Here is a 26,067-nt window from a genome sequence, read left to right as displayed (position 1 = left end):
ATCAAGATTAGCTTCATTTTGTGAGCATTTCTCATTTGTGTCATCCATTAAACCAAAGAAGATAGATGAAGCATTGAAGGATATTGATTGGGTGAATGCTATGCATGAAGAATTGAATAACTTCACAAAAAATCAAGTATGGGAATTAGTAGAGAGACCAAAAGGACACAATGTGATTGGAACCAAATGGGTCTTTAGAAACAAGCAAGATCAAGATGGGATAGTAGTAAGGAACAAAGCAAAATTGGTAACACAAGGATACACACAAGTTGAAGGTCTTGACTTTGGAGAAACATATGCCCCGGTTGCTAGATTGGAAGCAATTAGAATCTTGCTAGCCTATGCTTGTGCCCATAATATCAAACTCTATCAAATGGATGTCAAGAGTGCATTTATCAATAGTTACATCAATAAAGAAGTATATGTTGAGCAACGTTCTGGTTTTAAAGATGACAAGAAGCCCAACCATGTGTACAAGTTAAAGAAGGCATTGTATGGCTTGAAGCAAGCGCCTAGAGCATGGTATGAGAGATTAAGGGACTTTCTACTCTCTAAAGGGTTCATGATGGGCAAGGTTGACACCACTCTTTTCATTAAGAAGGTTGATAAAGACTTATTTGTGTTGCAAATCTATGTTGATGATATCATATTTGGATCAACCAATCAAGACTTTGGTGAAGAGTTTAGAAAGATGATGGCTAATGAGTTTGAAATGTCCATGATTGGAGAGTTAAGTTACTTCCTTGATCTTCAAATCGAGCAATTGAAGAATGGTACATTTATGAGTCAAGGCAAGTATATCAAGGACATGATCAATAAGTTTGGCATGAGTGATAGCAAAGTCATTAGTACACCAATGGAAACAAATAGCAACTTAGATAGTGATGCAAGTGGCAATATCATGGATCAAAAATTGTATCGGTCTATGATTGGAAGCCTACTCTATGTGACCGCATCAAGGCCGAATGTCATGTTTAGTGTATGCATGTGTGCATGATTTCAAGTCTCACCAAGAGAGAGTCATTTGAAGGCTACAAAGAGAATTTTGAGGTACTTGAAGCATACACAAAATGTTGGTTTGTGATATCCCAAAAGTGCAAAATTTGAGCTAGTTGGTTGCTCCGACTCGGATTATGCGGGATGTAAGGTTGAAAGGAAGAGCACCTCGGGCACATGTCAATTTTTGGGAAGATCACTTATTTTATGGTCACCAAAGAAGCAAAATAGTGTTGCATTATCAATCGCCGAAGCCAAATATATATCCGCCGGTAGTTGTTGTGCACAAATACTTTGGATGAAGTCCACTTTGAGTGACTTTAGAATCAAGTTCAAGAAAGTGCCATTACTATGTGACAATGAGAGTGCAATCAAGTTGACTAACAATCCGGTTCAACATGCAAGAACAAAGCACATTGATGTCTGCCATCATTTCATAAAAGATCACCAACAAAAAGGGGACATTTGAATTGAGAGTGTAGGCACCGAAGATCAATTTGCTGATATATTCACCAAGCCATTAGATGAGAAAAGGTTTTGCAAGCTAAGGAATAAGTTGAATATATTAGATTTCTTAAATATGTGTTGATGCACCTGCACACTTAAATGACATGCCTCTCCTTCGAGCAATCCATGGTAAAAGTTGATTGGCATGGCATACATCCTTACTAAGGACATGTTTAGTGCATCATGACACCTTTCACATTTAATAGGCTCATTCATGAAAATCAAATGAATTTGATGATTGTATGGTACCACTATTGCTTCTATGTTTGATTTGGTCTAGCGGTAGCATATGGCATGTTTGTGGGCTTGTAAACCTAGTGTTTGATCTAGAAAATGAGCTTGTTTACCTCAACATGGTACATGATAACCCTTATTTGGAGGTGTGAAGAAGCTTGCCCTTGGATCAAACCGAGTTAAATGTCTTTGGCAAGTATTCTAGATTGAACTAAATTTAGAAAAATGATCCTCACCCCATTGATTGACATTGATAATCTCAACCTATCTACATCTAGTGGAGTGCTGACACCCTTGAAAACATTTGTGAAAATATGCTAACACATGTGCACAAGGTGATACACTTGGTGGTTGGCACATTTGAGCAAGGGTAAAGAAGATAGAGTTGAAAAGGAGTTAATCGCGCTGGTCACAGAGTGACCGGACACGTCCGGTATGGCGACCGGACGTGTTCGGTATTAATGACCGGACTCTGGCTCAGTGGAGCGACTGGACGCTGAGGAGTTACTGTTCAGCGTTCGGTCAAAGTGATGTGGCTCGGTTCTAGATTGCAGAGAGCGACCGGACGCGTCTAGTGTGAACCAGTGAGTCTCGGGTTTTCAGCGCTAAAATTGATCGAACTCTAGGAGCGTCTGTTCCAGTGTGACCGGACGCGTCCGCTCGGCCTAGAGCGGCTCTAGGAGCTCTCTGGACTCGACTAGAAGCTGCCCGTCCTGCGTCTGGTCATCCACACCGGACACGTCTGGTCGTAGTTGAGTGTGGTACTCGTGGCAGCAATGGCTACTTTGTTTAAATAGGACACGTGGCGGTCAGGCAGCAATCGAACGTAGGTGATCGAACGCGTCCGGTGCACACGACCTGCGCGTCCAGTCATCCTGCACTCTGCCAAATAATTGAGCCAATGACTCTATTCGTGGGGGCTCTCTATTTAACCCCCATGGCCGGTTCAAGCTCAACCTCTTGGCCATTTGCATTGATATAGCAACCTTGTGAGCTTAGCCAAAGCCCTCTCACTCATCTTCATCATTGATTCAACATCTTTGTGAGATTGAGAATGAATCCAAGTGCATTGCTTGAGTGTTTGCATCTAGAGGCACTTGATGTTCGTGTTTCGCTGTGGGATTCTCTTGTTACTCTTGGTGGTTGCCGCCACCTAGATGGCTTAGAGCAGCGAGGATCATCGAGCAGAGGTTGGTGATTCTCTCTAGCTCCAATCATGGTGATTGTGAGGGGTTCTTGACCTTTCCTTGACAGAGAGCCAAAAGGTACTCTAGTAAATTGCTCGTGGCTTATGTGATCCTTATCTTATATTGGTTGTGCAGCACCCTATTGAGGGTTTGGCGTGTAATGCTAATTAGCGCGTGAACCTCCAAGTGAGTAAATCACCACAACGAGGACTAGCTTGCCGGCAAGCAAGTGAACCTCAGTAAAAAAATCATTGTGTCAATATTTAATTCCGAGGTGATTGGTCTTCATTGATATTGATTATTATGATTGATTGGTTCATTCTTTGACTCGGCGGTATAATCATCTTGCTCTCTCTCTATATTACCGCAAACTAGTTGTTAAGCTCTTTAGTGTAGCTAGTTGTGAGAGCTTGTTAGTTTGGTTAGTATAGCTCTTTAGTTAGCCTTTGAGAGCATACTAACTTAGCGTAGTGACATAGCCATTATGTGGATAGAGACTATAGAAACTAGAATTGTGGTAGGTGGCTTGCAATTTTAGTAGGCTAGAGCAACACTTGCTTCATCTCATAATTGTCTAACCGGTTTGCTAAGTATTATTGTAGAAGTTTTTAATAAGCTATTCACCCCCCCTCTAGCCATTAGGACCTTTCAAGTGGTATCAGAGCCATGGTCACCATGATTTGAGGCTTAACAACCTTCAGTATAAAAATGACTCAAATCAACAACACCAAGAAACCACTCCAATTTAATGGCTCAAACTATCCCTATTGGAAGACTAAGATGACAACTTATATCAGATCAATCAATAGGAAGGTTTGGAAGGTGGTGGAGACTAAGATTGAGATTGATGATGAAGAGGCTCCCATCACCGCCGAAGAAATGCTTCTCCAAAATAATGACATTGCTCTTAGTGTCATCCATGATGCTTTGGATAAGAGAACATTCAAAAAAATCAAGAATATTGAGAGAGCTCATGAGGGATGGAAGAAGTTGGAGGATCATTTGAGGGCACTCAAGCCATGAAGGGTGCAAAGGCATACATTCTCAAGGAGAAGTTTGCAAGCTTCAAGATGAAGGAGGATGAGGGTGTGTCAGAGATGTTCCATAGGCTTCAAGTGCTTGTCAATGACCTCAAAGCACTTGGAGAAGAGGTGAAGGACAAGGACTTCTCCCATAAGTTCTTGAGATGCTTGCCTTCAAGATTTGGCACATTGGTCATTATTCTAGTAAGGAGTGGTTTGGACACCATGACACTAAACCAAGTATTGGAAGATATAATGACCGATGACACATGTAGAGATGATGATGAGAAGAAAGAAAAGAAGGAGAAGAAAGATGAGAAGAAGGATGACAAGAAGAAGAGTGTGGCATTCAAGGCCACATCATCCAAGGGCAAGGCAAAGCAAGATACATCAAGTGAAGATGATGGTTCATGGGATGATGATGATGATGAGAAGATGGCTCTCTTTGTCAAGAGATTTGGCAAGTTCATGGATAAGAAAGGCTACCATGCTAGAAGGAAGAAATCTTCATCTAAGAACAAGGAAGAGTCAAGAAGGTGCTTCAATTATAGAAGCAAAGATCATCTTTTTGCTCAATGCCCATACAATAGTGATAAAGATGATGACAAGAAGAACAAGAAGAATGACAAGAAGGAAAAGAAAGAGAAGGACAAGATGACCTTCAAGAAGAAGAAGGGTGGTTCATTTGTGGTCACTTGGGATAGTGATGCTTCCTCAAGTGATGATGATGATAGTGATGGTGATAAGACAACTAAGAAGAAGGCACTTGCAAGCATTACTATAAATGAGAAGCCTTCTCTCTTCGACACTTCATCATGCTTCATGGCTAAGGCCACTAAGGTACAAATTTGTGATGATGGAAGTGATGAGGAACATGATAATAAAAATAAAAATAAAAGTGATAGTTATGATGAACCAACTAAGGATGAACTATTTGGCATGCTAGAAGATGCTAAAGAACACTTTGACATTAAGAGAATGAAATGCAAAAGCTTGCGTAAGGAACTAAAAACCCTTAAGCAAGCCCTTGATGAGCTCAATGCATCTCATGAGAGGCTAGAGGAAGCCCATGAGAAGCTTGGCAAGGCTCACAAGAAGCTTGAAAAAACTCATTCCTCTTTGCTTGATGAGCAAAGTAAGAAAAAACATGTTAAGATATGTAATGTAGGCTTAAATTGTGATATAATTGATGAATCTTTGTATAAGCCTATCATTGTTGCTCCCACTAACCCTTCTCATAGCACTTCTACTTCCACCTCATCTTATAGTGATGGTTTCACTTGTGATGCCTCACTAATGGTTGAGAATGAGACCCTCAAGAAGGAGGTCAATGAGCTCACTCACACCTTGACTAAGGCCTATGGTGGTGAGGACCGCTTACTTATGTGCTTGGGTAGCCAAAGAGCTTCTCTCTACAAAGAGGGATTGGGCTATACCCCTAAGAAAGACAAAGCGGCCTTTGTTCCTCACAAGACTAGTTTTGTGAAGAACAATAATCGATTTTGTACTAGTTGCAAGCAAATTGGTCATAAAGTGCATGAATTTATCCCTATCTTCATTTCCCATTATCCAAACATGGCATCAAATCTATCCCACCCCTCACTTCCATATCTTAGCCCCCATTTCCCATTTCCAAAATGCCACCTAAAGAAATGGGGGTGGAAGAGACGGTTGTCTTGGCAAATATTGTCCTTATTTATAGGTCTATTACACAATTTCTAGAGTGCCCTTAGGTTTACACATGAACCCCTTAGCCACCATGGGCAAAATGGTCCTGTTTCCAAGCATTAGATGGCCACGGGCCATTCATGAAATCGCTTCACCTCGATGCAACATCTTCAATAATGCCACATGCCGCCCTGAGATCTTCTCTGGGTTTTAAGGCTAAACCCAGCAAACACGTCACCCGTGGTTTTGAGGCTGAAACCACTAAATCCACTTGAAATCACATAGCCGCTACGCCTTCTCCATGATATCGACGTGCGTCTCACTTGTTCTCGATCAACCGATCACCAAGTGCTTGTGCGTCCGCCTCGACTTGGTCTACTCGTCGTCTTGACTTTTATCAACACGGTCTCCATCAACATTCTCGCACGTACACTTGCTTGTCGATGTTTACAAGTGCTAGCCATCCACGGGCCATCATCTAGTCCTCGGTCCCTTGGTCCAAGCCTTCGCGTCCGCCCTTCACCACTCCTAGCCTATCGTGCATGGACTCCTCGTTTGACCTTCTCCATTGTCATTGACCGTCTCACACTCAACACCGGCACATCGTCATAAGCCAAGAGACATGCACACATTCACTCTGGCTTGGTTAGTCTCACGCACACTTAACCAAAGCTTTGATCACCTCCTTGACAATCTCTCTTCACTCATACATGGGCACATATCAACCATGTGTTCGCAAAGGGCATAGAGATCAGGTTACTGTCACTCTTGGAATCAAACATTGAACCATCGCTAGGAACAAGCCATGAATTGAGCCAAGCACTAGATGAGCCGAGCCATACGCTCTCCCTTTGACAACCACTTACAAATATACAAATAGAACCTGTGACATACTCCCTCGGTTCCAAATTAAAGTCATTCCAAAAGTCTTGGAGAACACATCTGAAGTTTGACCAAAATTATAAAGACATATAAAGATTTATAACATCAAATAGATATACTTTGAAAATATAATTAATGAAGAATCTAATGAGGATTAGTTGATATTATAAATGTTATTATCTTATTATATAAATCTGAGTAAGTTTTAGGTCGACTCAATAACCCAAAGTAGAGACAGGAGCCTCGTAGAGGCGATACTGGGCTCCTGCCCCCTTGACCTGAAAGGAAATTTTAATATCTGTGTCCATCTATTAAATCTCCAGCTCTTCTATCCCATCGATCTTCTCTTGAAAAGCCCAAGTATAGCTCTTAGCACCCTTGAGGCAGTGTTCGGCTGGCTGGTTGGTTTTTTTAGTTGGAATAGTATTTTTCTCTCACAACATTCTAGTATAAACAGTATTTTTCAGCATAAACATCCAAAAAAAAATTTAGTCCATCCAAACACTTAGTCCATCCGAACACTGGCTTGGATTGCATGCTCCATTTTTTACCATAGTTGTCCATCTCAGTATGGCCCTCTTGATTTTACCTCACGCTACGTCACTGACCCAAAGTAATTATTAGAATGTGTCTATATGGAGACTAAACTGCTAATCATTCTAAAGCATAGTGCCTCCATAAAAAAAAAGGAAAAAGTCTACTTAACCCCCCACCTATCATACTTGGTCTACTTCACCCCCCAACTATGAAACCGTCTGTTTTACCCCTTAAAATATCTAAAACCGTCTGTTTTACCCCCTGGGCCGGTTTTCAGCGGCGGTTTTGCTACAGTAAAAGAGGGTTGCTACAGTAACGGTGGGTTTGCTACAGTACAGTGGGTTTGGATTTCCTTTTTTATTTTCGGTGAATTTTTAAAAAATCATAGTAAATCATAAAATGAAAAATCTAATTTTATTGGACTCCACATGAGTAGATCTACATAGTGAATATATAATACGGTATACTTTAGTACAAAATTTTTACTGTAGCCTTAGATTAATTAAAAAATCTAATTTTGTCTGTAATTAATTGGAATAATTCATAGCTGCAGCTTCTATGGTCCAATTATGGTGAAATTTTTATGGTACGCTAATTATTGTATGCTTAAACTATAGTAAAAATTTCGTACTCATTGGACTATGTATAACTTAGTTATAGATAAATTCTAATTAATTACAAACAAAATTGGATTTTTCAATTAATCTAAAGCTACAAAAAAAAATTTGTACTAAAGCATACCGTATTATATATTCACTGTGTAGATCTACTCATGTGGAGTCCAATAAAATTAGAATTTTCATTTTATGATTTACTATGATTTTTCAAAAATTAACCAAAAATAAATAAATAAAAAAATTTCAAAACCATCGGTACTGTAGCAACCCGACGTTACTGTAGCAAACCCGCCGCTGAAAAACCGCCCAGGGGTAAAACAGACGGTTTTAGATAGTTCAGGGGGTAAAACAGACGGTTTCATAGTTGGGATGAAGTAGACCGAGTATAATAGGTGGGGGGTTAAGTAGACTTTTTCCTCCATAAAAATGACACGGCAAACGCGTTCGCTTCTTCAGACTAAACTGCTAATCATTCTAAAGCATAGTGCCTCCATAAAAATGACACGGGAAACGCGTTCGGCTTCTTCTTCGTCATTGATTTTTTTTAATGTCTTTTATCTAGATATAGCTGTAGCATCTGTTCGTATACACACACATCCACTCAACATTTTTACTATAGTTATCCATCTCAGTATGGTCCTCTTGATTTTACCTCAGGCTGCGTCACTGACCTAAAGTAATTATTAGAACGTGCCTATGGAGACTAAACTGCAAATCATTTTAAAGCATAGTGTCTCTCTCATCCAGCATAGTATCTCTATAAAAGTGTCTCTCATCTAAGTACAGTTGTAGCACCATCCATTCATATACAAATAAACATATAGTACACTCAGGTCTTGAACAGGCCCATCCTACGGGGGGCAGCCTCTGCGATGCCCATAGGCCCATGAGGCTGGAGGCCCATGAGGGTATCCATGTATATACTATATAGCAGATGCTATCAGCTAAAGAAATTTAAGAAAATATTTGGTTTTTTATTCAATTCAGAAAATCTAAAGTCCTTGATCATAGTGATCTACGAGACCGTTGCACAACTTTTGTGAATACTTTTTCTCATGACAACAAGTCTGATATTGAGTTAGATGATTTGTTCTCTGAGTTGAAAGTGTTGCAAGTAACTTTACCAGATCAGTTGATATCAGCATCTGATATTCTTCACTTTGTTAAAGTTGCAGATTACTATCCAAATGCCTCTATTACATATTGGATTCTGTTAACTATTCCAGTGACAGTAGCATCAGCTGAAAGAAGCTTCTCTAAATTGAAGCTACTAAAAAATTGTTTGAGGTCAACTACGCTACAAGAAAGATTAAATGGCTTAGCTATGTGCAGCATTGAGAAGGATATTTTAGATACAATTGATCTTGAATGTGTTATTGAAGATTTTGCATCAAGAAATACCCAAAAATGCTTTTTTTAAAAGCACTGAAGCACCGTAGTTTTATTTGAGATAACCATTATAGTTATTTTGTCATTTTTTATCTTCTTTGATGCACTGTTATATTTTCAAAAAAAAATTAAATATACACTACAAATTATATACTTTAATCGTCCCGTTCAGCCCATAAAATTTATGAGACTGCCCTGGTCTCGAAGAATACGTCGGGCGGGCCGCTCTCACACCGGAGAAGCTAGCCACCGAGCTACGCGCTCGTTCTCCTTCGTCGTCGATTTTGCGTCTATATAAGATACGACGCGCGCAGTCCAGTCCATTGGAGCATTCGCAGCCACAGCCCAGTTTCACATTCTTCTCCCTCACCGGCAAGCAAACGCGCTCGACGGCGTTCCACTTAGCGAAGGGACGCCATCAACCAGCTCAAGGTGAGGACGCCAAACGGCCAAAGGCACTCTTGCTTTCACCATGCGTTTTGCCGTCACATATACTCAATAACTCCCGTATCTTCCTCCATGCATGAGCCCAGCTACCTTTACCCAACCATACGTGGCCACACCCTCCCCCGCTGCCGGTGCCCACCATGCATGGACGCTAGCTAGCTAAGTATAGCTACTAGCTGTGTGAGCCTGTGACATATAGAACCGCCTGCTCCGCCGCGTCCCCTTGCTGCTGCGGTCCTGTAACTTGTGAGCTAGAGCTGAACTGGGTGGAGGCCGGTCCCCTGCCCAACTCCTCTCTGATCGAATTCGTTCGGTGCTGCGCTCCATCTGCGCCCGCCTCCTAAACAGCCGGCCGTCACGGTCGTGTTTGTGTGATTGTGTGTTGGCTCGAGGAGTCGAGGTAGGTAGCAGCGCTAGCTGCTACTCCTACTCAGGAGGCGCAGGAAGCAATAGCCCATTTTAGTTTTCGTTTCATATCTTCCAATTTCTACGGCTTTCCTCGGCCTCGGCCGGCCGGGATGGACTGTGGGAGTTTGTGCTTGAATCCATGGTGACGTTTAATTTCTTTGTTTTCTTTTCCTTTTTGTGTGTGGCGAGGATAGGCCAGAGCGTTGGAATGAGGGAGCAGATCAGACAGCTAGCAAGTGTTACAAATCTAGGCTATAATAGTATTTTTCTCTCGTAACAATTCATATGTTTATTTACTACTAAAATTTAGTCCATATCACATCTATTAAATGTAGACTAATTACAAAACTAATTGTATAGATTGAGATTAATTTATTAGATGAATTTCTTAAACCTAATTAGATTCATGTTTAGTTTTTTTAATTAGTATCTAAATACTTTAGGATGTGAAATCTACTAAACTTACTAGTATGAGTATTACTGGAGCAGTGGAGGACCCTCTTCTTTTGTCTATATAAACTCATGCTCAGTATGCTATTTTTACTATAACATCATGTGTCTTTATTTGCGATACGTGCATGGAGCATTAAATATAGATAAAAAAACTAATTACACAGTTTAGTTAGAAATTACGAGACAAACGTTTTGAGTTTAATTAGTCTGTAATTAAATATTAATTGTTAAATAAAAACAAAAGTGTTGTAGTAACTAAATTCTTAAAATTCGTGAACTAAACATGCACTAACTATACTATAGCCTTCCATTCTGGGATAGCCTAAGAGGCCGGCCTTAAAACGGTCAGGCCGAAACAACAACAGAGAGAGACACAGAGTTCGGCCCACCTTGCCGTGAAGGCCTTGTTTCTGCATGCCTTGGAATATAATTGTTTATATACAAAGCATAATAATTTCATGCATCTAAACCCATTAGAGGAGATGCATGCATATAGGAGAGCCTTGCTGCATCCATGACTCTACATCTCGTCAATGATTTCTTTTCGTTGAAATGGTTTATTATTGCCTTATATATATATATATATAGTTATTCTGTAGCCACCTCCATTTATGATAATTTTATATACTAATTTACGATAATGTCAATACATATTTACGATAGTTGGGTTATTATAATACATAGGGATATTTACCATAACGTTATAGTAAACCACTTAGTAAGGAGTTACTATAATCTCGTAAATTAACATAGTAATTATTGTAACTCAAAATGGCTACAGAATAAATTATTTTGTAGGGCCAGCTACAGGGTAGTAGTAGAGCGCTCTCTCTCTCTATATATATATATATATATAATCTTTTTTCATATGTAGATAGAAATTCTTCTTCGAAATCTAGTTTGTTATTTTTTTTAATCTCTGTAACTCAATTCTTAAATTTCTACGTATAGTATTCATGGCATCTTCAAGGACTTGAGGATTCTACAAGACCAGCTCCAGCTCCAGTTCATGTCCCCTGTGTTACTGAAGAAGGCTTGAACGTGTGCAGATATTACATTCTGGCGGTGCCACGTTATTATGTCGTCCCCAAAGAAGCTTCCGCTTTTGGACGACGAAGAATCGAGAAACCGAAATAATAGGAGTATGAACAACGGAGGAGACGGCGGCGGATTCTCATGGCTGACAGCGCTCGGGTTCGGGTTCCTGACCTTCAACTCGGGCATGGCCATCTACCGCTCCGACCGCGACCTCGGGACGATAGCGTTCGTGGCGGGGTCGTACGTGGACCTGGTGCTGCTCTTTCTCTGCCTCCGCCTGTTCGAGATGACGCCGCGGGACTCGCCTCGCCGCGGGTGGCTCAAGGCTTGCGTCTGGGCGCTGACCACGCTGCTCACCGTCATGTTCTCCCAGAAGGTGGCGGCCATCATGCCGGCGCCGGTGGCGCTCCTCGTGTGGGCGATGGCGTTCGCCACCATCGCCGGCGGCTTCTACGCCTTCTTCATCCACCAGGACAAGACTGCCCTTGTGGAGGCCGCGAACCAGTAGATGTCGTCTCTGCCATCACCACTACCCAACCGGTATATGTTGTCTCTGGCGCTGCCATGCGCGCGCAGCTCTCCTTCAGAAGATACCGCAACAGTAGTCAGTGCTGTTTGACGTGGAGGCCGGCCCCACTGACGTGGTGCGGGAGACACATCGGGCGGGAGGTGTTGGTCAGGAGTTTACGCGAGGATAATCGTGGCGATGGGAAGCATTTTATAGCAGAGGCAGAGCATGTAGGACTGGGGCTGGCGGCGGCGAATTCGCGGGTTGTGTTTCTTAGAGTGCTCAACTGCGTTGAGCAGGAGGGGTGAGCGCGTTGAAGATAAAAAAATATACGTGGTTTTTTGTAAATGTATTTTGGATTTAAGATTAAATAAATGAGTATGGATCTATCGTAAACTATTTTAAAGGTTTATAGATCTAAAAATAGGCAGCGTATGCTATGGAAACTAAGGAGCTGTGCAAACTATGCAAACTCTAATCTAGACCACTGGACTCTAATCCGATGGTTAGAGGTAAAGGTGGGTTATTTTAGCACTTAAACCCCCACTCATCCCATCTAATTAATCCAAGATTTTGCAAATCACCCCAGCCTCAGCGCCTGTACGGTTCCCTTCCGTCTCCTCACGATCCCCGTACGACGCGATACAGAAGTCCCAGCGCCTGTAAGATAACAATTCAGACTTGACATGACTGCATTTTTCCTCCCCATCCTGACAACCTGACATGCATATACGCAAGCCAAACACAAGTCACCTGGTGCCGCAACCAAACAACAGGAGCATGCACACAGTAGCATGCACGTCCACGGCGATCAACAATTGCACACACGAGCTTGCAAAATGAACTAGCAATAGCACATGGACAATAATTAACTGCAAATAATTCTCAGAATTGCACATTTACTTCGACAATGGTACTGATCAATCAAACATAGGTTCTTCCGAATTAAAAAAAAACAAACTAAAGGTAACAAACTCTGTGTTGTCGGACAGCCAACAACATTCCAAGTGTAAAAAAATATCAGCCAACAACATTGTTTGGGCAATTGCGTGCATCATGATCCGCAACTTGATTACATTTTCGACATTTCCGTTTATTTTTACCCTGACCTCCACTTCCAGCCTTCTTCTCCTTGCCCTTCTTAATTCTTTTGCATCTCCCTTTTGACTTGATATCATTTGGTGGATGTATATCGACTTCATTTGGAATTTTATTACCCAGGAAAGTTTCATATTCCTCATGTTTATCAACTCTCATAGCAGGCGTGATTTGTTGGAGAGGTTCTACTAGGTTGGATAAACTAGAATATAAAAAGTCTATCCCTTGTTCTGAGTTCTTGGCCATTTGGATAAGATCTTCAAACTTGTTGCGTGATTCTGAAATCTTTTTCCGCATTGCCACCTCCATGGGATCCTTAGGCTTTTCATCTAGTAGGTTACCTTCCTCATCAAAGAATAGTTCCCTGTAAAACGAAACAGAAGGATTGTTGGCCTATACAGAAGGAAACAAAACAGGCATAGAAAAAAAAAGTACAGTACACACCTTTTACATCTTGTCTCCCATCTCTTCATAATATAAATTGAAGGTATCTCATTTTGTTTCTCGACTCGAAGCACTTGTATGATATGACGACACGGGATGCCATATGACTCATATAATTTACAGGAGCACCTACCAAGCATGTTTGACTTGTTCATATGAACAACTCGATCTTTTCCAGTTAGGCTACTGATGGTGAAACATCTTATATCTTCACACTCTGAAATACCTTGAATAATGCAATGGTCTCTTGCAGCTACGAGTTGTTCCTGAAATTTACTAAAAACTTCATGTGTATATATCCCTCTACATTGCTTCTCCATGGCCCATGGTGTCATCAATTTAGGAGTGCTGTGAAGACTTGCATTGTCGGCTTTCAACTCCTCTTGGCGCTGGCACTCCAAAGCTGTGTCAAACCTTAGCCAGAACTCAACAAAGGTCAACTTTCTATGAATGAAACGGTTAAAAAAAGAATTTGCACTCTCCGACCGTGATGTAGTCCTAAGCATTCCTGCTAGAGGTATGTCCAAAAAGTATACCGGAATCCATGATTCGCGAATGGCAAACCTATTGGAAAACCAATCATTTTCCATGAGTTCATAATCTGTTATGATAGAATTCCATTGTGACACAAAATCATCTAAATTCTCAGTCCCCCAAACACACTTGTTTAGTCTTTCCCAAAATTGTTCATCATTTCTTATAGACGGCCCGACCTTCTCAGGTACCTTTTCCATGATATGCCACATGCAAAATCTATGAGCTGTATCTGGTAGAATCTGAGCAATAGCAGCCATCATGCTCGCATCTTCATCTGTTGTGATTAGATGAGGTGCTACTCCACCCATGGCCTTAAGAAAGGTCATAAACAACCATACATATGAATCGATCTTTTCATCTGCTAAGAATGCTGCCCCAAGGAAAACACTTTGCAAGTGATGATTGACTCCAGTAAATGGCACAAATTTCATGTTATACTGGTTGGTAGTATATGTTGCATCTACCGAAATCACATCACCAAAAACACTATAGTTTTTCCTGCATATAGCATCTGCCCAAAATACACGAACAAGTCGTCTTTGTTCATCCACCATAAACTCATAAAAGAAGGCAGGATTTACTTCCTTCTTTCGCTCAAGTTGTGCCACAAACATTTGTGCATCTGCATCCTTGATTTTTGTTCTGAGGTCACTGAAATAGTTTTGCAAATCCCTCTTTGTGCACCCAACATTCTCAAACCCACCCTCTCTGACATGGAGAAGTCGATATGCTTGTGATGTGCCAATGCTAGCCTTATGACAATTGAACAAAGTACTCTTTGCTCTCTCACTGACATTTCGGTTGGATCGTAGCAAATGTCTCTTATCTGGCGACACAAAACAATGGCTGTGCGCCTCAACCATTGAATATATTCGATACTTCTTGTCACTGTCAAGCTTGACAACAATATGTGCCTGACAACCACATCTGGATTCCATCACATTTGGTGACTTTCTTTTTTTTTTCCGGATTCACCACTAACATTTTTTACGCTCTCCTGTCTGTACCCTTCCCTTGAACAACAATACCGCTTGAATAATATTTCATCATTTTCCTTCTTGTGCTGACCAACACGAACAGAGAAACCAACTTCGTGTGCATACGATTTGTAAAATGTTTCCACATCTGTGAGAGTATCAAAGATCATTCCAACTACAGGCTTCAAATGTTCTTTGCAATTTGTGTCCTATACAAGTGTAAAATTGTATGAGCAACAGACCAGGCAAACTAGTTCTTTGCAAACAAAAAAACCATATGTTCTATGCAACTTACTACTAAACTCGGAGAAGGTTTCGGCTTAGGTGTGCTTGGCTGTTCAAGGTGGCCTCCAACTCCGGCGTCGACCGCGTCGATCGTGATGACGGCATGATCATCGGCGACAACGGGATCAACGGCGATGACGGGATCAACGGCGACCTGAGACTTGGTGGCAGCGGCTGCGGCGGTCTCCAACGCCACAGGTTGCGCACGGGGGCCAGGAAGCCCTGCTCCTTCTCCTGCGTCGCCCTGGTCGGTCTCCATGGCGGCAGCGGGCACACCTGGTGCAGCACACCTTATTAGATTACATGTAAACGAATACTAGTGCAGCACACCTTATTAGATTAGATCGTACATACTGTCAGAAAGGCAGGCAGCAAATTAAGCCAAAGATCTGGTGTTCACGTACGTACATGTACGTACTGTCGTGGACGATCCGGCCAGCTGATCGATCGATCAATATATACAGCCAAAGACAAGCAGGTACTGGGGGTCGCCGTCACCGTGCGCTTCGCTGAGGCCGGGCCGCTGCCGTCCGCAGAGGCCTCCGGCGCTGGCGCCGGTGGCTGCTGGGTCGAGCTCCTCGAGTCAACCGCGCTGTATACTAACGCGAGGGACGGCGGCGCCGTAAACAATCGCCGTAAACGAAACGGCGCGGCCAGGCCTCGACGCGGGCATCGTCGCGGCGCTGTATCGCGCCGTACGGGGATCGCGAGGAGACGGAAGGGAACCGTACAGGCTGGGGTGATTTGCAAAATCTTGGATTATATGGGATGAGTGGGGGGGGTTAAGTGCTAAAATAACCCACCTTTACCTCTAACCATCGGATTAGAGTCCAGTGGTCTATATTAGAGTTTGCATAGTTTGCACAGCTCCTTGGTTTCCATGGCATACGCTGCCCTAAAAATATAGTTTCAAAGTTGATGGACCTAAATGATACTTCCACGAAAGTTAATGGACCTCCGGTATATTTTATTTATTTTTAAATAAATCCAAGTCTAGTTTACCGTAAAACTTAGGCTCCGTTCGCTTCGCTGAAAAAAGAAACCAAAACACTATTTCGGCTAATTTGTAGTGAGAGAAATACTGTTCCGGCTAAAAAAAATAAGTCGAAAAAATGGATTATAAGAGAAACAAACAGGGCCCTGAGCATTGCACGTGTTATATTCACAAAAGTATAACAACGATAATAACCAGTGTTTTGAATAGCGGGCTAAGGTGTTTAGCGGCATATCTCTAAAACAGTTAATTGTGAAGCTGTATCAAACTATAGCGGGATATATTAGCTAAATTATACATGAATACAAATAGTAACATCCGCCTCAAAAGGCTATCAGCCTGTTCGGAAGGCCGTATCGTATCGTGGATTATTTACTGCTGGCTGGTTTGGTGTGAGAGAAAAACACTGTTCCCGCCTAAAAATTTACGATCATTTACCAGCAAGCGAACAGGCTATATAGCGAGCTGTAACAACAGCTATAGCGAGAGATTGAAATCAATGATAATAACCTTCGTTTGTGATTGAAATTAGTCCTCCTTCCCAGCTACTAGTAGATATGCATATATATATATATAGCAATATTTTTATATAAAACAGTATAAAAGTGACATACTACTCCAGGTGACATATACGGATATACCTTGCTTGCAGTAGAAGGGTAGAAGCTGCCTATCTGCTGCCTTTCATCCCATTTTGCATTTGCAAAAAAAAAATGATGAGTGCAACAAATGTCCTATTCGTTTGGCTGATGAGTTATAACTGAAAGTACCGTTAACTGATTTGTTATGAGAGAAAAATATCATTCATTAGCTAAAAAAATACTGTTTATAAGCTAATCGAATAGGACGAAAATCGTAAAGAGTTTTGAAGCAACTCCATTGTCGAAATTACCCGCAGCTTTTTTTTAAAAACGAGATTAAATCTTTGCTTATAAGAAAGCAAGTAAATTACCAGCAGCTCGTCACGTCCTCATGCTTTGGCTGGTAGGTGCGGTTCCGCCCGATGATGTCTTTCGCGTGTCGACACCAGATTTTTTTTATTTTTAATATTTTGAAAACTGACACCGTTTTTTCTCTCTCCAAAACTAACACTTTTGGACGCGCCTACGGACATAGCGTGGCCAAACCAATCTATCACACCATGCATAGCGACGCGGCCAGGCTGCCACAGTAGCAGCGACCGGTGACGTGGCCCAGCTCTACCGCGCCACAGATCATGGCGCGGCGGGCCTGCCGTAGATCACGGCGTGGCAGAGACGCGCCATCGCGCACGGCGCGGCAGGCCCCAGTAAAGGCCCACGACGCGGCTCTCTCTTCCCTTTCTCTATCTCTCTCACTCGCACGCCCGCGGCCTGCTGGCGCGCCCGCCACCGCCCTCGCCGCCGCGCCACTGCCGCGACTGCCACCGCCCTCGCCGCCCTCACTGTCGCGCCACGCACGCCGCCGCGACTATCGCCGCCCGCCGTGCCACACACGCTGCCGCTCACCGGGCCACACACGCCGCCGCCCGCCGCACCACGCACAGTCGTCGCGCCACGCTCGCCGCCGCCTGCCACCGCCCTCACTGCTGCCGCCGCCGCTGTACACCGCTCCCCACTGTCGCGCGCCCTTCCATCTATCTCGCGTCCTCCTGTAGGATCTATAGAAAGATAAAGAAGGCCTAGAGTGGGGCTGAATAGGCCTGTAAAAATTCAACTCAAAACTCTGTTAGAACAGAGGGCGGCACTGCCGGCCTTATAGGGCGGTACTGCCGCACTATGAAAAATAATCTAACACAGTTGAGGTTTAACAGATATAAACCTGACCCCACTAGTTGCTTAATCCTGCAATATTAAGCCAAGATCCAGTTCGAAGACTGGATACCACAGAAACATCACATAATAGTGAATCGAGCAATTAAACCCTAACAACGGCTATCAACAAGGTAAATAGCAGTATAGTAAAGATGAAACACGCGAGACACAAGATTTATCCCATGGTTCAGCTCACCACTAAGGTTTATCTAAGTTCACGTTGTTGAGGAAGCCACAAAAGGCTTGAGCTTGCCACCAAGGCTTGCCTTACCCTCGATCTCAAATCAAGAGAGTGAACTCTTGAAGTGAGGGGTGATTTCTTAGCTTTTGAATGAGGTTACAAAACTCCCAAGGCTGCCACACAAGTTGGCAAGCATAAGAACGACGCCTAGACGGCTAGGAGCAAGCTCCAAGAGTAACAAACCCTAGAACCGCCGGTCAAACGTGAATCAAATGCTCTTAGACTTTGGGAATCAGTGAATCTTCTCTCCAATCGAGTTTTGCTGCCTTTTCTCTCAAGTTTTGATGGTTGAAATCAAGGATTAGCTTGAGGGATGGAGGAGCAACAATGGAGGAGAGATGTGAGCTTTGGTTCTGTCTGGTTTCGAGCTGAATGATTCAGTGGAGAAGATGACCGTTGTGGACTGGGCCTGAAGGGTATAAATACCCCCCGAGTCCAACGGTCAGTTAAGGGCGGCACTGCCGCTCTTAACAGGGCGGCTCTAGCCAAAACAGATAATATGATATCAAATTTGGCTAGCTATTTTAACTAGGTGGGAGGATGTAGATCTGTGAATTTGAGCATCTGATTCAACAGTTGACCAACTGTCCTAAAATCCATTTTAATAGTACGGCTTTTCATAAACTCAAATTCAAAACATAAAAGAATTTAAACCTCCTTTGAGCTAGGTTTAGCCACCTTTGTAATTAGGACACCTGCAAACTGTACATCATCCTCATTCTTTGATTCCCTGCTTGCCATCTCGATAAATCTTATTAGTCCTCTAATTTGGTAGTCATCAATACCAAAACCCACAATAGGGCTTGATTGCACTTACAATCTTCCCCTTTTTGGTAATTGATGACAATCTACTTGGAGCTTACAAATGATATGAAATCTAAACTGAGATTTTCGAACCATGGGTGTAGGAGCCTCCCCCTAAATATGTGAATAAAGATTTAAATTCTCAAATTTGCATGAAAGACCATGATTCACATTTTAGGTGTGATGGGAACCTCCCCCTACATCCATGCCTACTGTGGGGTGCTGAACAAAGTGTCACAGGAATAAACTTGATGCATATGACAGGTTTTATCAGTTCAAGCACACACGATTCCGACTGATACAGCAGAGGGCGGCACTGCCGTCCTGACTATGTCAATCAGGTAGCAATCAGATTTCTACAGCAGATCATATGGATATAAAACAATTTAAACACAGAATATGACAAGCTAAAACTGTAACCATGAATACATGTCCATATCCTAAGCAAATAAAGTCACAAAGTAGCATAATTTCATAAAATAGAGTTTTGAGCGACTCTCAAACTCACAACCTAACAACTACTCTCATCAGATCTAAACATCAAGCGCAGCAGCGAAGAACATATGGCGTCAAAAAACTGTTGACCCCTCTAATTTTCTCCACCTTTAACATCAAGTACCAAAAAGAGAAGAAAAAGTAGAGAGATCACTCATCACTGTCGGAGTCGACGCGGGCACGTCCGGCGACATGGGTGTGTGAAGTGAAGCGTGCTGAACATCGCGGAGGTGCTGCCCCAGCTGAAGTAGAAGTCCCTGGCTGATCCGTCGAAGGACGTGGTCTCCTGGAATATATGCGAAACAAAGCTGCCTGAACCTATGGATCGGTCTCTGTAGGGTGGATCTCTGCACCAAGGTCCTGCTGACTTAGGGGCTCCTCAAAATGCTGTTCCTATGGGTACCCGTAGTACTGACTGAATGGCTCATATGAGTGCTCATGCTGCTGATCATCTGGCTGTTCATCATGGTGCTCATGTGACTGATCCTGCTCCTCATTAGAAGAAGAAAGGCGAGGCAAGTTAGGAAACTGAGGTGGTGGCTGCACTGGTGGAAGTGGTGGCAGCCCTGCCATCTCCCTAGCATGCCTCACTGCTTCTCTATTCTCCATTCTATCCTCATAAGCAGTCTGAGAAGCATATGTACAATGAGCAAAGATTGCCTTCATCCATGCACTCATCTTTTCCCACTTAGACTTCTTCTTTTGTTCCCTAGCCCTGGACGGCTCAGGAATATCTCTGTGTTCAGCTCCAGAAGAGTGAAAGCCTACTGCCCCACTATCTCCAAGTTCTCCAGAACTAGTATGCTGAGTAGCTGAGCCAAGTCCCCCTAAACCACCATGGGTCTTTTTGATCTTGTAAACAGTGTGCTCACAATCCTTAGGAAACCACATGCCAGTCACTCTCTCAATCATAAACATGAGGTAAGGAGCATAGGGCAAAGATCTCCTCCCATCATCCATGGCATATGCTAGCTCAAACCAAATGAATCTTGGAACATTAAACTTTTCACTGCTGGGAAACCTAGACAACACATTAGTGATATAGCCATTCCAATTTGTTGCATTGTCTTTAGGGTTGAGAGTGATCCTAAAGAGATTGTTCATGATGTAATAAAAGCTCTTGAGCTTTGTTCTTGACCAATCAGGAACTGCAAGATTTTGATCCTCCGACATGAAGCTTACTTCCATTGGCTCAAAACGACGCTCATTATGTATCCTCTCATATCCCCTGTGGATGTGTCCAAAACCAAGAATACGACAGAAGGTGACAAAATCAATTCGATAATGTCGCCCATCAGTCATCCAATGAAGCTCATCCACTTCCTTGTTCCAATAGTAAGTAGCATGAAACTGAGCAAGAATCTCCCTATTCCAATCATACCTAAAACTCATGATGTCTATCATCTCAAAGCGGTCATAGGTCTTGATTGCTGTAGCAAATTGATGATCATTCCTGCTCTCCAAGTGAAAGGTCCTAATGGCTAGAGGGGGGTGAATAACCTAATAAAAATTTCTATAACAACACTTAACAAAAAGGTTAGACAATTATGAGGCGAAGCAAGTGTTGCACTAGCCTACTCAAAATGCAAGCCACCTACCACAATTCTAGTTTAGATAGTATCTATTCACTCAATAGCTATAACACTACCCTATGTTAGTGTGCTCTCAAAGGCTAACTAAAGAGCCACACTAAGCAAGCAAGCAAGCTCTCACAACTAGCTACACTAACACTACAAAAAATCGGAGCTTGTATGACAAACCGGAACTGTCATGTAAAGTACAGAAATTGTCATAAAAAGTACTTTATGATGAAAAAGCAGCGTCACGCCAGTCGTCATATAACGACCGTCACATAATGTACCTTGTGACGATTTTATGGGCCACCGTCACAAAATGTCAAGACCTTTTGTGACGGTAACGTTCTATCGTCACCTATTGTTACCTTTTATGACGACTATAACTGTCACATATTGTTTAGTCAACGCATCACATAATGTACGAACCGTCACAAATGGTACATGGGAGGACAGGTTATTATGATAATAGGGTAACGTCAAATATTGTGAGCCCAACATTTCCAGCCCAGGCCCATATTATGGGCTGACCCAATTGAAACAATAATAAACCATATAACCAATTCCATAATATCATAACGACCATACAAAGGCGCATGTTCTAGAATACATGTTTCCATACAAAATTACAACAAAAACATGAACACAAAATGATCCAGCCAACTAAACAAATTCTAGCAGCTAGCGTCAAGTTCCAGCCAGCACCTAGAGCCAAGTTCTTGCACCAAACAAGTTCCAGCCAGTAGCCAACAGCTAGCGCCAAGTTCCAGCCAACAGCCCAGCAAACAATGCCCATGACCCTATCTGTTATCTGAAAAGAAACAATGAAGATGAAAAATGTACTATGCAAATGCTAACTAAAAGAATCACACTTTCCAATTGTTGGCATATTCAATTATGTTTGAATGATCTAGATAAAAAAAATTAAGTGAATATTGGTTAGCAAATTTCACTAAATAAATCACAGGACAGATCAAAACATGCAGGTATGTCATACGACTTTTTATCCTATTTGGCTAAGCAATAAGTTGCAGAAACACACAATACTATTATATTGTAAAGAAACAATTCTTTGCATCATTCGAGCAAGAGGCAAATTATCATGGCCAAAGCAGCATATCCTTCAATGGTATTATCAATCAATTTATTTGCATTTCTACATAACAAGCAGAGCCTGTCACTACAAGCAGAAAAAACCAACAATATTCAACATGATACTAGACATCTGTTACCACACAAATTTAGCAGACTTGGTGACTTACGAGCTAATTCCAGCTATAATAGAATTTGGGAATAGACCTGAATCAATATACACATCTATTACCACACAAATTTGTAGTAAAGCAGCAAGACAAATGAAAGAAAATGTAAAATAACAGATGTAATGAAATTTGAGGAAATAACTATATCCATAAAGTAACCGTTAAAACCACACAATTTATATTAAAACATGAAGATAAATGCAAGTACAGGGACAATGGACAGCAGTAGGCAATTGTGATTGACATAATAGAAGTACTCAGTAGGGAAATCTTTGAAGCTGCAAAGTTACACCCAACTAAATAATGCAAAGATAGAAAGTCACGGTGACACCACTTGCTTGATTCATTCTAGAATCATTTCTTTCTTTCTATTGTTCCTTGCAAAGTTCACCTAAATGGTTTCCCTATATTGGTTAGAAAAATTACTTCACTAAATATGAAAGAAACTAGCAGGTACCCCCGTGCTTCGCATGGGCCAGCAAGGCGGAATTATAGCACATCATATTATACACATGAAACAAAAAGATCAGTAACATTAGTTACATATATGGGTCATCATTTGAGCCCGTCGTAGGATAATGTTAGCATAGTACAGGGCTGTCTCAGTTGGACATGGATACTCATTTCAGCATGGGTGAAAGAACTTTCAATGTTTGACGAAGTTGTGCACCTGTCGAGCGATATGTTCCATCAAACTGATGAGTAGGTTGAGGAAGAAGACATCACTGAAGAGCTGGAACTGTGCAGGAAGATTTTGAAGTATGTAGTTTAGTTGATGAAAAATCGATGGATACATATATTTGCAAATCGAAGGACAATATAAGGAAGATTTTGAAGTATGTAGCATGTAACATTATATCAACATTTAGTAGTTAGTGTACCTATTGCAGCAAAAATAGGCTTTGTCATAGTGAAGTGTTATCATATAAGCAGTGAGCCATTTAGTAGGGTGGTTAGGATAATTCACAAACGTAATAGGGTGACAATGAATCTGTTATAAACCACTAAAAGATGCAGCGGCGTAATACATAGTGGGCAAGCATGGAAATGCAAAGTGTTTAGTTAGCAGGCATAATACAACAGCGGCAACAGATGGAAATTTTTTCTTATGTAACAGGCATGATACAAAAGCGGGATCTGTAGAGACCTTTATTTTTGGTCAACATCAGTGTACGTGAGAAGTACGTTCCCTCACACATATCTCCACATTTCACCTAGAGCAATTGGCTGTTGTGTACTATGCAAAAGGTGTTTAAAAATGCAAAGGGGAATTTGTAGAAGGCAAGGCATGGAGGCTTGTTTTAATAAATGGTGCGGAAGATATTATGAACGAATCATGAGTCAACAAAATAACCTTGTAAGAGGAGTCACGCTGTCGCTGTGGATTATGGAACAATTATCTGGATAGACCATGTAGCCTATGCATGCCTTAGATTAACCTGAAATATAGCAAGCATTGTGTGAGGGACTAATTAATTGTGGCGAGGTCTTTTTGAAATCAAAGCTGTGCAATGGGGGTACTTGACTGAGAAGAATGGATGGACACATCTGGTGTTTATAGTTTGGTTCAGGCCAGAGCAGGGGAAACAATGAGATTATGGTGTTCAGTTAAGGATGCATATCCCCGTGATGTGGAAATGACCTATTAGGGAAGTACCCAGGAATCTCTGTGTATGAATCTCTGTCAGGTGGAAGGCATCATCCTAGGAATCTCTGTGTATGAATCTTATGAACAATGGTTATCAGAAACTGCTTCCGCACGTCACTGAATGTTGAAGAAATTAAACAGAATCACTCTAATTTACAGGAGCCAAGTATAGGATCTTTTTCAAATGAGCTTTACTAACCTGTATAGAATTGGTATTGACACGGCACATTAATGAAAAGGGTTGTAGTACAGCTGCACGCACCTGGAAGTGTGGAAGGCCCCGGCGCTAGGATCTAGGGCTGAGAGGAACAGAGACTGGCAGGAGAGCCGCCAGCCGCCGTGCAGCGCAGCCGTCACCGCCGCAAGGCAGCGGCGGAGCTGCCGAGGAAGTTGCGCCCGAACTCCATCGCCTGGGAGCGGCCGAGGAAGATACGCCCGTACGCCGTCGTCTCAGAAGGGGTGGAGCAGCAGAAAGACTACAGGGGTCCGCCCCACCCGATTGCGGCAGGACGTGGGCGAGCGCGGACATCGATGGTCGCTGGGGTGCTGCTGCAAACCAGCTGTCGCTTCCTGCTCCTAGGACGCACGCGCCATGGATCTCATTGCTCCTGCACAGTGAGGATGAGAAAGAGGAGCAGGTGTTGGGGCCGGGCTACTCGGTGGGGAGGCTTCCCCAGGACCTCACGCACATGCTCCTCCGTGCCACCCATAACCGGATCGAGGCCAAACGTCCTCCTCCACACAGCCGATGGCCAAATCGAGGCCGGGCGCCCTCCTCCATGCCGCCCTTGGCTGCTCACAGGAGAGGGGGTTATGCTGAGGACCAGGGCCGTGGCGGCGTAGCTCGCAGGCAGCCATGAGATGCAGGTGGCGGCGCTAGTGGGATGTGGGATCGAGGTGTGGTAGGGTTTGCTAATTGGGGACAGTCGGAGGAAGTGGAAGCGCAGGAGTAGGGTTCCGTGATGCAGGGAGTGGATATGGGGAGGGATGGGTAGGGTTTCTGGAGTGTTTTTATTTGGGACCTGATGTATCTTGGCCGTCCGTTTTGATCTAATGGCCAAGCACGTGGGAGGGTTGGGTTTGGGCTAAATGTAATGCTTATTCTAAAGCCCTACGTGGCCCAATATTCATTTGTTTTTTATTTTTCTATTTTCAAAGCAGATATGTTATATAAATATATTGAGTACCAAATGAATACAAATGAAAAAGTTGTAAATACAAAAATTATAGGATAATAACAAATTTCAAATAAAAAATATGTCAACAATATAACAATTGTTCACAAATGACACTTTGAAACTCTACTGTTTACTAACACTTTCTCAAATCGAAAAATGACCTATATAATAATTGTAGATCTTGATGAGTTCTAACACCTTTGTATTCAAAAGTTTTTCATCTGAGGTCATTTAGTGTCTCGTTTGACAAAGTTTGACCAAGTCAAATTTTAAATTTAAAAAAATGACACTTTGACACCAGTTTTTGAAACTCTAAATGGTTTCAAAAAGAAAAGTCATGAATACCAAGTTTGTTAAGCTCATCAAGATCTACATTTGTTGTTTTGGTCAACTTTTCATTTGACAAAGTTTGAACGATTCAAATTTTGGATTTTTAAATTTTGACTGCTCCAAACCAGTTTTCGAAACCCTAGATGGTCTCAACTAGAAAAGTCATGAATACCAAGTTTGTATAACTCATCAAGATATACAATTGTTATATAGGTATTTTTGCATTTGAGAAAGTGTTAGGAAAGTTTAGTTCTAAATTGACAAGTCTCTTGTATAGTTTCATAAACTCTATGTGAGATTCATGATTTTGTGACTAGTGTTTACTAACCCTTTCTCAAATGGAAAATGACCTATATAACAATTGTAGATATTGATGAGTTCTAACACCTTTGTATTCAAAAGTTTTTCATCTGAGGTCATTTAGTGTCTCGTTTGACAAAGTTTGACCAAGTCAAATTTTAATTTTTAAAAAAAATGACACTTTGACACTAGTTTTTGAAACTCTAAATGGTTT

General features: G+C 42.1%; 1 protein-coding gene and 1 pseudogene across 3 annotated transcripts; one reads left to right on the top strand and one right to left on the bottom strand.

Annotated features, from left to right (window-relative positions):
• The first annotated feature begins 9,229 nt into the window (after nucleotides 1–9,229).
• On the top strand, nucleotides 9,230–12,292 carry LOC136520099 (uncharacterized). 3 transcript variants are annotated; one of them, XM_066513500.1, is made up of 2 exons: nucleotides 9,230–9,471; nucleotides 11,397–12,292. In XM_066513500.1, exon 2 carries the CDS (start codon nucleotides 11,426–11,428, stop codon nucleotides 11,891–11,893), a length of 468 nt encoding a protein of 155 aa, XP_066369597.1. In that variant the 5' UTR covers nucleotides 9,230–9,471; nucleotides 11,397–11,425; the 3' UTR covers nucleotides 11,894–12,292. The 3 variants fall into 3 exon arrangements, with proteins under 3 accessions (XP_066369597.1, XP_066369595.1, XP_066369596.1); XM_066513498.1 differs by having other exon boundaries at nucleotides 9,323–9,471; nucleotides 11,299–12,292; XM_066513499.1 differs by lacking the exon at nucleotides 9,230–9,471 and adding an exon at nucleotides 9,488–9,886 and having other exon boundaries at nucleotides 11,299–12,292.
• Nucleotides 12,293–12,440: 148 nt separating this feature from the next.
• Nucleotides 12,441–15,493, bottom strand: LOC136524240 (protein FAR1-RELATED SEQUENCE 5-like; annotated as a pseudogene).
• Between the last annotated feature and the right edge of the window lie 10,574 nt (nucleotides 15,494–26,067).

This window comes from Miscanthus floridulus, chromosome 18 (assembly GCF_019320115.1).
Source record: "Miscanthus floridulus cultivar M001 chromosome 18, ASM1932011v1, whole genome shotgun sequence".
In the NCBI taxonomy this organism is placed as follows: domain Eukaryota; kingdom Viridiplantae; phylum Streptophyta; class Magnoliopsida; order Poales; family Poaceae; genus Miscanthus; species Miscanthus floridulus.
Note: the sequence above shows the minus strand (reverse complement) of the source record. Positions and strands in the feature narration are given on the sequence as shown.